This window comes from Ambystoma mexicanum, chromosome 9 (genome assembly GCF_040938575.1).
Source record: "Ambystoma mexicanum isolate Mex_15411 chromosome 9, UKY_AmexF1_1, whole genome shotgun sequence".
In the NCBI taxonomy this organism is placed as follows: Eukaryota; Metazoa; Chordata; class Amphibia; order Caudata; family Ambystomatidae; genus Ambystoma; species Ambystoma mexicanum.
In genome coordinates, this window is record NC_090931.1 from 170,765,183 (window position 1) to 170,778,433 (window position 13,251).

The following is a 13,251-nucleotide window of genomic DNA, read 5'->3' on the forward strand; positions in this document are numbered from 1 at the left end:
CCCCAGAGGAGCACCCTCTTTTGAATGCATGGTAAGCATTCATTAGAAGGACAGCACCCATTCAAGGGAACGCTGTAAATGCTGACCCCCAAACAGTGTCTAACTAACACCACCCTTTGCTAACTGCTGGTCACTGCCCAATTAACAGCACTGCCACTGCTCTCTGGGGAAGAGGTAAAGGAAGGGGGCCCTCTTACGACAAAAGGGGGCGTTTATAGCACCGCATCAGATGACTACCGTAGGATCCCTGTTTGTTCTCCAGTTGACCAGTGACGCATCGTGGGACATTACAGTTCAGCTCTGAGCGCCGACTTCCATTGCCTTCTGAAATGCCATGAATTCCACTGTATCCTCGCTTATCGAACGCTGGTCTATGGGTGCATCTGCGCATGTGCGAGGTGAGGCCGCCCTCGCCTCCCACACACCAGGTCTCCCTGTTTGCCATCCTAGTGGGTGTGGATCTGTGCAAGAGCTCTGTTGTATGGTAACGCTTTTCTCTCTTTTTTCGCCCCGGCCTTTTCGCGGCTGTAACGTAAGTGGTAAACTCCCCTCCAGTCACCACCACTGTGCCATGTAGATGTGAAAGTGAATGTCTGTACCAGTCTCACGCGCTCTGTGGCTGTGTGCAAGTGGCTTTGTACATGTTGAAGCAGGTGCACGGGCGGAGGTCCCGCCAACAAATGGTGGTGGCGTGCACGCTAACGCAGGTGTGTTAGCGTGCCCACCACCTGGGGTTTAATAATGTCGCCTTTGGGGTGCCACTAGTACTTCCACGGGGCAAACGCTCCCCTGTTTCCCTTATCCCCCTAGTGTAAGGGGGGCAACAGAACCACCAGGTTACAAGGAAATCTGAGAAGGCAGAAAGCCTCCCACACATGTTAAAATAGTGCTTGGGATTTAAATAGTTAATATTAAACCATCAGGGACCCTGCAGTTCCCTATGACACTTGAACCCCAGCTAAACGTGCCATTATGTCTGATGCTCTGGAGGTGGTGTAACCAAACCATCCCGCCAAGTAAATGTTCGCTTTCCAGTGGTAATGGAGGCTCCTAAGCCAGTACCCTTCCAGACTCAAAAACAGATCCACGTGATGGATATATAATATCCTGCTTTGACCTTTCCACACTGGCTCACACTGGAGACAGGAAAGTACTCTTGCGCCTCTTACTCAAATTTTCCAGGTGGCCCCTCCTAGGGCCCCCTACAATCACCCTTACTTCACTCGTTGGTTGAGTCTATGGGGGGCGGGGCAGGGGTTGCAGTTGCAGTGGCTGATGGTGTCTGATTGGGTCCGACTCTGGCAGGGGTAGAAGTGGAAAGAAGGAACTAGTGGTACTCTGACTGCATCCAAAAAGGAGAGGGGGAGATGGTCGGACAGATGTCGAGTGGGAGGGGGGACCAGGATCCTAAACCTTAGCTCATATTGTTGGATTTCAAGGTCTACGGTAATTATGTCTTATAGTTTACTTAGAAAAAGCACACAATGCACAATAAAACCACATGACAGCATGTAAATCCTTATAGCAACATGTTGAGCCGAAAGAATATCAGTGAGCCTTTAATTTCACATCCTGGATAGTAAACTACAATTCCCAGCATGTAAGATCCTGCCAACCTGCGCAAATCTAGTTAACCCCACGGTACTTTCAGTGATTTAGGACAGGTAATAAACAGAGATGAATATGCAGGTTCTTTGTCACAAACCTCCAGCTCTTGCTATTCATGATGTTGAAAACAATTAGTGACTTGAAGCAACTTTGTTTTTTTTTTTGCATGGTAGATAGTAGACATCATGGATATAACACATCTCTAAATGGGTGCTCTGTGTTGCTCACTTAAATTATCACAGATTTGCAATGTAACTGGTGCTTTGCAAGCTCTTTGAGTTGGAAATGCTCAATCATGCTTATGAAAGGCTCTGAGGCGGATAGTGTGCACCCTGAGCACCTGATGGGCCCGCAGAGCCACAGCCACTGTATGTGTGTGTCTGACTTCCTGTGACTTGGGAAACTGGCAGTGCTTGAATGTGCGGCCTGAGCCGATTCTATAACTGGCTCAGGAGAAAGAGAAAACGTCAAGGGTGCGTTTCTTGCTCCTTTGCACTAAAGGTACGCTCCGTACAAATTAAAAGAACACGTGGTACGGTGTACCAATGATTCATATTACACTTCCATCTCTGCTATGTGGTGGTTACGATGTCTGGTTCTGCAATGGCTCTTGGCAGACTTGCAGCTGGACATGCCAGACACCCTTGTATTCATTTCAACTGTGGCTGCTCTGCTCCCTCCTGGGTACCTCTCTGGGACCTATACACCAGCAGCCATTTTTGAGTCAGGCAGAGAGCCGGCCTTCCATCCTGGGCTCAGCAGTCGTTTCCTGTTTCTGCAGCTCCATTCTCAAGGGCACCAGCTTCTCAGGGTCTCCAATCATGAAGAGATATATGGGATCCCACAGCAGAAGATGGCATGCCATCCCTGACACCAGGCAGTTCTCCACCTCTTCCGCCGTTCCAATGAAGGCCCTCTGAAGATCCCATGGCATGGGTGACACCATGGCATGGGCATGGGTAGGGATGTTCTTTTGGGGATAATACTCAGTGTTGGATGTTAGTGGTGAATACCCGCGAGTGTCCCTGTGTCCTTTAGGGGCACCACGCTGTATTATGGCCCTGGCTTTCATACAGGGCTGGTCTTGTTATTTTTATAATGGCCCGGGCTCCAGGATCACCAGTGCATTTTCATAACATGAAGTTCAGCCACTGAGCTCATTACTGAACTCCGGTGGGTGGGGTATGGATCACTATGGTCATCAATGTCCTCGGGGTGTCTGACCTTAATATGTAAAGAGGCCGAATAGCGCGGGTCGGTGTGGGCGATGGGTTGTCAGTGATTCCTGAACCACCTCCGGACAGCATGCAGCTCTGGCTTAAATAGCTTGATAGGCCTGCTTTATGGGGTCGCAGAGTTCCCACAATGCCCTGTGATGGGGGTCCGGCAGTTTGACGAACTGACCGGTGGTATCGGATTGCATTTTTTTCTGTATGGACCATCTGGCCTGCTCGGATCATGACCAGCCTTACCACTATAATTGCCACATTTTAAGAAAATTGCAGACTCTTGGGGGCTTGTCCCCGCTACACGTTAAACCACTGATGATAATTAAAAGCATTGGTGATTGCTTTCACGTTGGGGGAGGCTCTTCAGTTGAGGACTGGGCTTGCCGCTCCATGGAACACCTAACCCAGTTTTTGGATTGACCAATAAATGTGCACATAAGGTCCAGTTGGCTCAGTGTGAATGGTTGCACCTATTCATTATGGATATCCAGAAATCCGGACTGGGTGCTGCAGTTCATAGGCCCTCTGTGCTTAGGCCCAGTTCCAAAGTGTCTCTTAATCATCATCATTCACAAAGTAATGCTGGGCCTGTTCCACCTCCCCCACCCCAACAAAATACTGCACCGCTTAAAGTACCGGTTGGACTCTACCAGAGGAACATACAATTTAATAGCGAGTGTTGTTCTTATCTGGCAAATGAATAATAGCCTGGGTGAGGCTAACTTTGAATGCATTGCTCTTGTGCTACGTGTGTTTGCTTGAAGTTGTTGAGACTGCGTGCCTTCGCTATTCCTTGTGCGACGTCGAGTGTCCATATGTCTCCACTTTAGTGCCTGTTTAGTGTAGAAATGTGCTGTTCTGTGTTCCAAGTCTGTCTATTTCTCCTTACTTTTTTTTTGTTGCCATTCATTGTAGGAATGTGTCGCTCAGAGCCCCCATGGAGGGGGCATTGGTGTTTTCCACTGCATAATCTGAGGGGTGGGGATGGGGAGGGGTGTCCGTAACCTCATAACCAGGTCTTTCTATTTTCACAGGGGTTGTGGTTGCAACAACGACAATTTTACCTACTGTCACTCATACAGGTAAGAGGCCAGGCTGCAGCCCAAGTGTGGCAGGTCTTTGGAGCAGTAGCGTCTGCTGGTGATGTGATTGTTTGGGTTTAAAGGGCGGTTGTAGGTGATAATGCTGGGGGGTGAATCCTGCTAATAACATTGCGCTCCCCAGCCTTTGCTTTTTCTACACGGGAGTAATACCCCCAGTCATCCTTGCTGCCCCTTATGCCTCCTTCGCCTTCTATACCACTGCCGCTTATCGCTCTGTTTAGGGTGGTGGTCTTCAACCTGTGTGTCTGCCCTGCCCTGGGGGGAGCCCAAAGGGTGTCCTGGGGGGGGGGATGGGGAGGCGGGGGCTCAAGGCTCTCCCAAAAGAGCGACAGTGACTGCTTTTAATAGAATATATAAGCAGAAATGGCATCTGGGAGGGGCCCAGCAACAATATTTGTCATCAAAGGGGAGATGGGCTGTGGAACAACAGTTTTAGTCAAAGGAGATGTGGTATAAAAAAGTTTGAATACCACTGGTTTAGGGTTTTTGTGTTACTACCAACCTTTTTACCAGTGGCCTTAACCCACCTCTGCCATCACCTAATACGACAGGGGGCCTTGATTAGCACTTGACTTGCCAAGGACATTGGTGGCTTTGCAGGGTAGAGGCTTATTTCACCTCATCGATTTCTCTTTCGATTATTGCTTCGTTTCGCTGTTAGTGGATCCTGTCCGGAAAGGTCAGTACATCGTCCACTGATTGCCCGCTCTGGAGTTGCCGCTACCCTCTTGTGCTCCATTCCCCCACTCCGCTGGAAGCCATTGTTCGGCTGCTACTCTACCACACTTATCCTGCTATGTCCAGGACACAGTTCCTGTTCCATCCCGCCCTGCTTCTGCATTTACCCCCCTACCTAAACCCCCTCGCATTCCCCCCCCAAGGAGATACACAATGTGCAGATAACAGATTATAGAAAGCTCAACGCTTTTAATGAAATCCAAAAAAACCTATATCTTAAATATGTGAGACTGGTATTAAGTGCTACCCACTATATCTCTTTCATTTACAAATCCAAGAAAAGGGGCCCTGTTCATTCAAGCTTTAGAGGATAAATTGGAACATAAAACTTAAAGTACCACATTTTGAATACATCACAGTAACACAATCTAGAAACACTTGGCTCCATCTAATCATGTTGCGCTACGGTTTGTTATGAAAAAGGAAGATTGGTGATATTGAATTGGTTCAGTTCTACAAAATAAGATTTCCTACTGACTCCTCACGATACCCCCTCTCATCTGTTGCTGCAACAAAATTCATACAAGAGTTAAATTATGACCTCAATATGAGCAATTATTCTTCTGGCCCTTTGTTTCTTTCACTTATTCCCTTATCTAGGCACCCTAATCAACATCAAAACATTATTTACTTATGTTTAAAACTGGGGTATGTCTGGTACCCTTCCCTTTCCTCCCTGAAGCCGCAACATGCCTGGTGTCCCCCTCGCACAGTCTTTCCACCCCTCATTTTATTTTTATCCTACCCCCACATCCCCCTGCCACGGTACAGCCCCAAATCCCCTACCCAAACATACAACACATTTTGTTGAATTTTTTTTATTTTTTTTATTTTTTAAACAAAATTTTATTGATTTCAAAGACAACCACAACAATGATTCCTCCGGGCTTACCCCTCCCCCCTCCCCACCCTGGCGAAGAGTAGGCTCAAACTAATAGAGTTCATGACGCAAAGATGTCCAAGATCCTAATTTTGTGTGGGCACCACTGAACCATATAGTCAGATTGAAGATATTCAAGTACTGTCCCCCATTCTTTCACAAAGGAACCCCCCATGCCTCGCAGGTTATAAGATAGCTTTTCCATTGTTAACAAGGACCAAACCTTCTGTAGCCACCCAAAGATTATAGGGGGGGGTCTTGTTGCTTCCAGCTCTCAGCTATCGTCACGCCCATGCCGCTATTAATAGTCCCGTGAAGCTTCTCCACTGAGCGCTAGTGAGCTTCCTTGCAGCCGAGTCTCTGATCCCGCACAGCCACACCATGTTTAATCTGCGGACTATCGAGCCAATGGCTTAGTTGCTCTTATTTATATCTATCTGAGTCCTTCAGATGGAAACTACTTTTACATGTCTCAAACGACTTGACTTCTTGCCCCTCCTACATTTCCCTGATTTTGGTGCATCCTGCCTTTTCCCACCTCCCATACGCCTCTTTCTTGTCCCGGTGGAAATTCGGGGTTCCCAAACATTGGAGTGAACGGGCCCAGAATCCCAGTAAGGGTACCTGTCAGAGCTAAATCATCCCATACTGCCAGCAAGGTCCTCATGACTTCACTAATGCGTAAATTGGGGTGCCGTGCCTGTCTCCCCATCCACAGCAATTCCCTCATTGGGGCTCTCGCCACCGCCCTATCCTGTTCGGCCCACACTTTCTGATACTCCCCCTGCAGCCATTCTCTCAGAGTCCATAATTGCGCTGATTGATAAATATCTCAGAAAATGCGGTAATGCCATGCCCCCTTCTTGGATAGGCTGATAATACTGCCTTCGCCACCCTCGGAGCCTTCCCCCTCCAGACAAATGACGAACTTGCCTTCGAAAGTACCCTAAAAAAGGACCCCGGGACCCTAATCGGCAGAGCCTGAAACAAATATAATAGTTTGGGGAGTATAGCCATCTTCATCGCCGAGATTTTTCCCACCATGAGATCACCAGCGGGGTCCACCTCTCCAACTCCCTATTCATTTCCCCCAGGAGTACCAGGTAGTTTCCCCCCCTTGTATAACTGATCTACCCTGGACATGAGGGTTATACCCAGGTATCTGATCCCCTCCCGTGCCACCTTTAACCCGAGGGAGTCTGCCCTTCTCCTAATTTCCTCCCTTTCCCCCGCCAGCCAAAGAATTTCTGATTTATTTCTATTCATTTTCAGCCCTGTGATCTCCCCAAAGTCTTCCATTTCCCGTACCGCCTCTGGAAGAGTATTGACCGGATCCGAGATGGCTACCAATAGGTCATCCGCATATGCCATCACCTTGTGCTGCCTACCTCCCATTGCAATCCCCTGAATCCCAGATGATTCCCTTATCTTAATTAGCAGTGGTTCAAGGTATATAGCAAATAACAGGGGCGAGAGAGGGCACCCTTGTTTGGTGTCCCTAGTCAACCGCACTATATCCGTGACCTCACCATTTACAGCTATTCTTACTGAGGGAGAGTTGTAGTTAGCCCTGACCATTCCTAAAAAATTTCTCCCCAAAGCCCATCCGACCCATGGTCCTTCTGAACAAGAAGGACCATTCTACGTGGTCGAATGCCTTTTCAGCGTCCACCGCAAGCAGCACCGCAGGGGACTGCGTGACTCCCAACTTTCTCGACCAGGTGAGCGATGCGCCTTAAATTATCATGGGTTTGCCTCCCAGCCCGACTGGTCTTCGTGGATTAACTCTGGGAAGAGTGGGGATAACCTGGCTGCGAGGATTTTCGTATACATTTTCGAATCTAAATTTATCACGGCAATCGGACGGTACGACCCGGGAAGGGTCTGATCCTTCCCCACCTTGTGGAAAACCAGAACTTTAGCCTCGTTCATTGAGGGGGTTACATTCCCTTCCTCCCTGAAAGAATTATATAATTTCGTCGGGAAGAGGATCGGTTCTTTTGCATACATTTTATAAAATGCAGCTGTGAACCCGTCTGGTCCCAGCTGACCGCACTTCCTCTTCCCTGATCTTTATCTCCAGCTTCCCCCTATCTTCCTTCGCGATCTGTGGCAAGGTAAGGGTATCAAGATATGCATCTTGCTCTCTCCCGCTTGGGTTCTCTGTAGTGTAAAGATCCTGATAAACATCCCGGAAGATCTCCCTCATATCACTTGAACAAGTGAATTTAACTCCCTGAGAATTACGAATCTCCTTAATCGTAGATTTCTGTCGTTTCGCCCGCAATTGCCTTGCTAACAGCTTATCGGCCTTATTGGCCTTCGTATAAAACCAATGTCTAAGAAGTAATAAAGAAGACTCAGCCCGCCTCGTGCGGAGAGCATCCAACTGCCCCTGTACATGTCTCATTGCCCATTTCAGTGAACGCGTAGGGTTTCCCAGAAGTTCCCCCTGTATTACTGTAAGCTGCCTTTCCAATTCCCTTTCCCACCCCCGCCTCTGCCTATCCTTCGAAGCCTTCATCGCAATCAAATGACCTCTTAGAACAGAGTTAAAGGCTTCCCACACCATTCCCACCTTAACCTCCCCTGTATCATTATTGGTAAAGTACTCCACAATCCTTTCCCCGATGGCGTCGCTCATGATGGGATGATGGGTTCCTGGATTACGTCATACGGGAGTCTCCACCTCCAGAGACCCTCACTGAATGCTGGGGTCTTCACTTCCAGCCACAGCGGAGCATGATCCAACAGAGATATCGGCCCTAGGACTATTCCCCGGACGTTCCCCAGGAGTCCCACCGAGACCCAAAAATAGTCAATTCTGGACATTGAGTTATAAACATGGGAGAAGTGGGTATACCCTCTCTGCTCGTCTTTAAGTTCCTTCCACACATCCTTAAGTGCCAGATGATCTATCCTGCGAGATTTGGACGGAGCCCCATGGCCCACATGTCCCCCCGAGTTTCTATCTGTTGCCGGATTCAGGTCCCCTCCCAGAACTATCTCCCCCTCCGCAAAGTCCTCCAGTTTGCCCAGGGTCTCTCTAAGAAAGCCATCTTGCCCTGTATTCGGTGCAAACACTGATGCCAGAGTGAGCCTAAGGCCGTCCAGTACCATATTCACAAATGCATATCTGCCTACTTTATCCACAAGGGAATTCTGTATTTGTATATTCTTGCCTTCACGGACCGCATCGCTACCCCTGCTTTCTTGTCCACCGCATTGGATTGCTCAACAACCTTGTAACCTCTTATCCGCAACCTTACCGTGTCCCTCTGTCTGATGTGAGTTTCCTCTAGTAAGAGGACATTCCCCTTTTCCCCACTAAGCATACCCTCCATTTTCTTCCTCTTCACCGGGGAGTTTAGTCCCCTAACATTAAATGTGAGGATTCTCAACTTGCCCAGTATCCCCGATAACCCACAGTAGCTTCTCCCAGCAAACTCGAAGACCCAAGCCCACTCTCCTACACCCCCCCCCCAAAATATCCCCCCCCTCAATAACAAAACATCAACCCCGAGGGGGTCCAGGTTCCTATGACAGCTAGGGTGCCCAGCCCCATGCTCCTGGCCCTCATACATCTCGGGTACAACTTCACGGGGAGTCCCAAACCCTGCATTACCTCTGTGGGTATGGAATTCCAGAGGCGGCTGCCCCTTCAGGCTGCATTCCCGAAAGGGCTGGATGGCAGCGAATCCTCCCCTCCCCCCGGCCGTCGACCCATCAGTCCCCACCGGCCACAACATTTAGCTTGCGCCCTTCACCATTTCCTGCCCCCAGATTGCTTCCTCTTCCTCTGGATCATTTTCCAGTCCCAAGCCTTCCTGGCGTCCGCCTCCCTTAAGCGACCAGACCCCTGATCCTCCTCCTTGCAGACCCAACACTTGCAGATCCTCATCATAGGTTGTCACCCTTCTTTGTCTCCCCTCCCACGTGAAGAGGAGTCCAAACAGGAAAGTCCAACGATATCTGATGTTCCTGGAGACAAGTTCCTTAACCACCGGGCCCATATACCTTCTCTTCTGTAGCGTGACCAGTGGCAGGTCCTGAAACAGCTGGATTTCCCTGCCGTTCATCCTAATATGGTCCAAATCCCTCGCTTTCCTCAGGATTTCCTCTTTATGCGTATACGAGGACATAGCCACTAACACATCTCTCAGCCGCTCCCCTGGCTCTCCTGTTCTCCTAGAGCCCACCAGGTGCACTCTGTCAATTTTGATGTGCTCCGTATCCTCTGCGGCTATGATGTCCCTGAAGACTTCCTGTATTGCCGTTTTAAGATCCTTATCCTCCACCGATTCTACAATATTCTATACTCCCGCTGATCTGGAAGTGACTTCCCTCTTACAGGCGCTGAAATGTCTGTTGCCCACATGTGTGTCAAACTACCTTCCTGCCTGGTCGACTGGGCAGGGGTGGCCCCTGATCCCCCTTTTCCCTTCGCCTTGGACATTTCTTCCGACACTGTGAGGATGCCGCCACTCTATAGCCAACCTCTCTGTGTGGGTGCCGCTGCGCTAGTGCTGACCAAATCCACTGCTGCCAGCCTGGGATCCCAATACAAGGGCCTGCCTTCCGTGTCCACCGTCTACCTGGGCCCAATGCAGGTGACCCCCACTTCTCTGGAGAGTGTGCACCCAGCATGCAGCAACCTGTTCGCCCACCAGGAGCACCCTATGTGAGCCACAGTCACTGACCAAGCCCTCTACCAATGGGGCCACACCGACAAAGACCACCTAAGCGATTGCCAGTCCTCCTATGGGGGGGGCGGAGAGTACCTTCTCCCTGCAAGGTCCAATACGGGGGGCCGGAGAGTCCACCCCCAGCTGTCTGAGCCTCTGGTGCCAGGGCTCCATCGCCCACGTGACCACAACCCAAATGGAGAGGAGGAGGAGCGGGGGGGCTGGCCTCTCTGCCCCCAGCCCCGGGCTCCCCTGGTCACATTCCCCGGCTCCACAGACCCTCTGCCGTACCTGGGTCCTGCTGCGTGGTTGCCGGCGTTCAGTCTCCCCGTCTCCTGGTGCTCTGCTGGGAACGGGGCTCGCTCCTTTGCTCCTTTGGGGGGGCCACCTTCCCCCGCACGCCCGCTCTCCCCGCGGAGCCGCTCCCCCGCAGGCCCCCTTCGGGAAACGGGCTACTCAGCTGCTTCTCCTGCTGGAAGTGGGGAGTCCCCTCCGGGCTGGTCTGGCTGGCCCGGCCGGGAAGGGCAAGCAGAGCGGGCCTCTCGCCTCGGGGCACTGCAGATCTTCTCACGTCCGCAATGAGGGCTTAAATACGTGCAGGCTCCCCTCTATACTGGGGCTCTGTGGGTCCCCGATGGCCGGTCTGATTTCAGTTACGGCCCAAAAGACTGCCTCGAAGTGTGCTTAAGTCAAGGCTCGGCGGGAGAGACACCTATTCATGTCTCCTCACCATGGCCACCATCTTGGAACTATTATTTTTGTGAATTTTTTTGTTCATTATTATTTTTTTTAAATCACCAAAAACTGCCCCGGCAAACACCACGGCTGAATTAGCCGCAGTTAAAATAGCCACAGTTAAAACGCGGTAAAGGTTCCAAACCTCTAATTCTGTTTTTTGAGCATTTGTATTTTGCGAATCTATATTTTAGAAGTTTGATCTGAACTAAGATCCACAATATCCGAAAACTCTAGGTACTGCAAAACAACGCCTTAAGAGCCGCCCTGAACCTTCCTAGAACCACACACATTTCTTCAACCAGACAGGATGTCCATTGGCTACCGGTACAAGAACGGATCATGTTCAAAACACTCACCCTGACACATAAATGTCTCTACCGGTCGGCCCCTTCATACTTGTCTGACAAAATATCAAAACCCTATCTTGAAAGGCCCATTAGAGCAGTCTACATGCACCTTGTCGCCACGCCGAGATTCAAACTCGAGAAAGCGGGGGGGGCAGTAGTTTCCCTACAATTGCCAGTAAACCGTGTGTCTCAATGTACATTTAAAATGTGAATTAATGATCTTGGAAAAGTATGGCGCAATGCCCACTGCTAAATATCCACATTAATTAAATTTTTTTTTGTTGTTTTTTTTTAATATAATGTGCCTAATAACGTACCTGAATTCGGTTTCTAATCGCGGATGTGTGATTCGAACCTCTGCTGCTCTGCGTGGTTTTGCTTTCAAGACCAGTGCGTTGCCCCTGTGCTATCCTCCCTTTTTAATATACACATATATATTAACCTAGAGGCCAGGGTTATCCAACTCGAGGGCCGGGATCCTGACTGGTTTTCAGAATATCCTTCATTAATATTCATGAGTAAAAATGTGCATACCTTTTTAGAATCAGTGTATGCAAATTTATCTCATGAATATTGATGAGGGGTATCCTGAAAACCCATTGGGATCCCGGCCCTCGAGGCCAGTTGGACAACCCATCTGTAGGCTAAGTACCTTTTTTAAGAATGTTGATCGATGACATGTAATCCAGCAGTGCTCTGTTGCAAGTCCGCCCCACCGCTTTTCCTCCATGCCTCGCCATCCCCATGTGAATACGCCCAATAGGGTGCAGTAATGGTCTGAGGCTGATGCAAATGCTGTGCCGTCGCTCAATGCTACTCTTGTCGTTGGTTGATTAGGGATTTGACGGCGTCTTTGTGTCTTGCAGAGCTGAAGGCGGGGGAGAGTAAGGGCGTGCTGATCGTGGTGATCATAGTCTGCATTCTGCTGCTGGCCATCCTTGGCGCCGTGCTCTACTTCCTGTACAAGAAAGGCAAGATCGCATGCGGCCGCTCTGGGAAACAGAGCATGTGAGTACAGCCCAAGGTCGCCACTGACTGTTGCACAAGATCTGGTTCTTTGGGCTCCCCCAGAAACAGGACAGACCCCTTTCTAATGGTTATTATCTGGGAGAGGAAGAGACTGCAGACACCGCAAGATTTCACGCTGATGTGTCTCAAAATGGCCTCCTGCTAGAAGGTGGCACTCCAAACCTGGGAGCTCCCATTTGGGCCCCTTAGTCTTTCCTTTGTGTGACTTTCTTCTCTGCTATTATTCTCACAATTGGTTTTCTTTGTCACTTCTCTACTGGTGATGTTTGGATATTTTTCTTTTTCTAAGCATCTTCACTCGTTCTGACTGTCTCACGGCTCTTCTCCTGCAAACTTCACAGTTCCGCTATCTTTGCTTAGTTTTTAAATGTGTCCAGTCTTGCTCCTTCCGATTTCTGGTGGCTCGCTGTACCCTATTTCTGCACTTCTATCTCCCACCCCACTGAGCTCTTCCGGCTCTTCCAGGCCCGCTGTATGTTCAAGATCTCTTTCGCTTGTGTGCACGTATTACTCCTAATCCCTGGAAAGCCCTCTCTACGGCTGCACCTATTCTGTCCCCTTTTCGCTCTCCTTTTAAAAGCCCCTCATGGTGCTACCTCCTAAATTAAACTGCATCCCCATCATGGACGTCCCTTTGACGAATGTGCTATAGAAATTCAAATCCATTAATCCACTTCTACTCCCAATACCACCACTTGCTGGGAGAATGTGGGACTACAAGCACCCCTCTATCCTAGAGGGTTACCGTTGCCCACAGCGCTTCCTGCTGGGAGAGTCTGGACCTGCAGGTGGTGTGAGTGCCCTTCTCTTGCTCTCTGCAGCCTTCTCCTTCACAGCCTATTCTGCCGGGCAGGACTGGGTCTGAAGGCATTGAGATCCCAACGGGTAACACTT

At 49.7% G+C, this 13,251-nt stretch overlaps 1 protein-coding gene across 5 annotated transcripts in view; it reads left to right on the top strand.

Annotated features, from left to right (window-relative positions):
* Positions 1-13,251, top strand: part of MCAM (melanoma cell adhesion molecule) — a 222,496-nt gene that overhangs the window by 193,294 nt on the left and 15,951 nt on the right. For 2 of the 5 annotated variants that reach the window (XM_069614367.1, XM_069614371.1), the window contains 3 exons: positions 3,872-3,919; positions 4,602-4,619; positions 12,195-12,336. In XM_069614367.1, coding sequence (XP_069470468.1) covers positions 3,872-3,919; positions 4,602-4,619; positions 12,195-12,336 — 208 coding nt within the window. The remainder of the gene's footprint in view (positions 1-3,871; positions 3,920-4,601; positions 4,620-12,194; positions 12,337-13,251) is intronic. The other 3 variants (XM_069614368.1, XM_069614369.1, XM_069614370.1) reach the window with 3 other exon arrangements.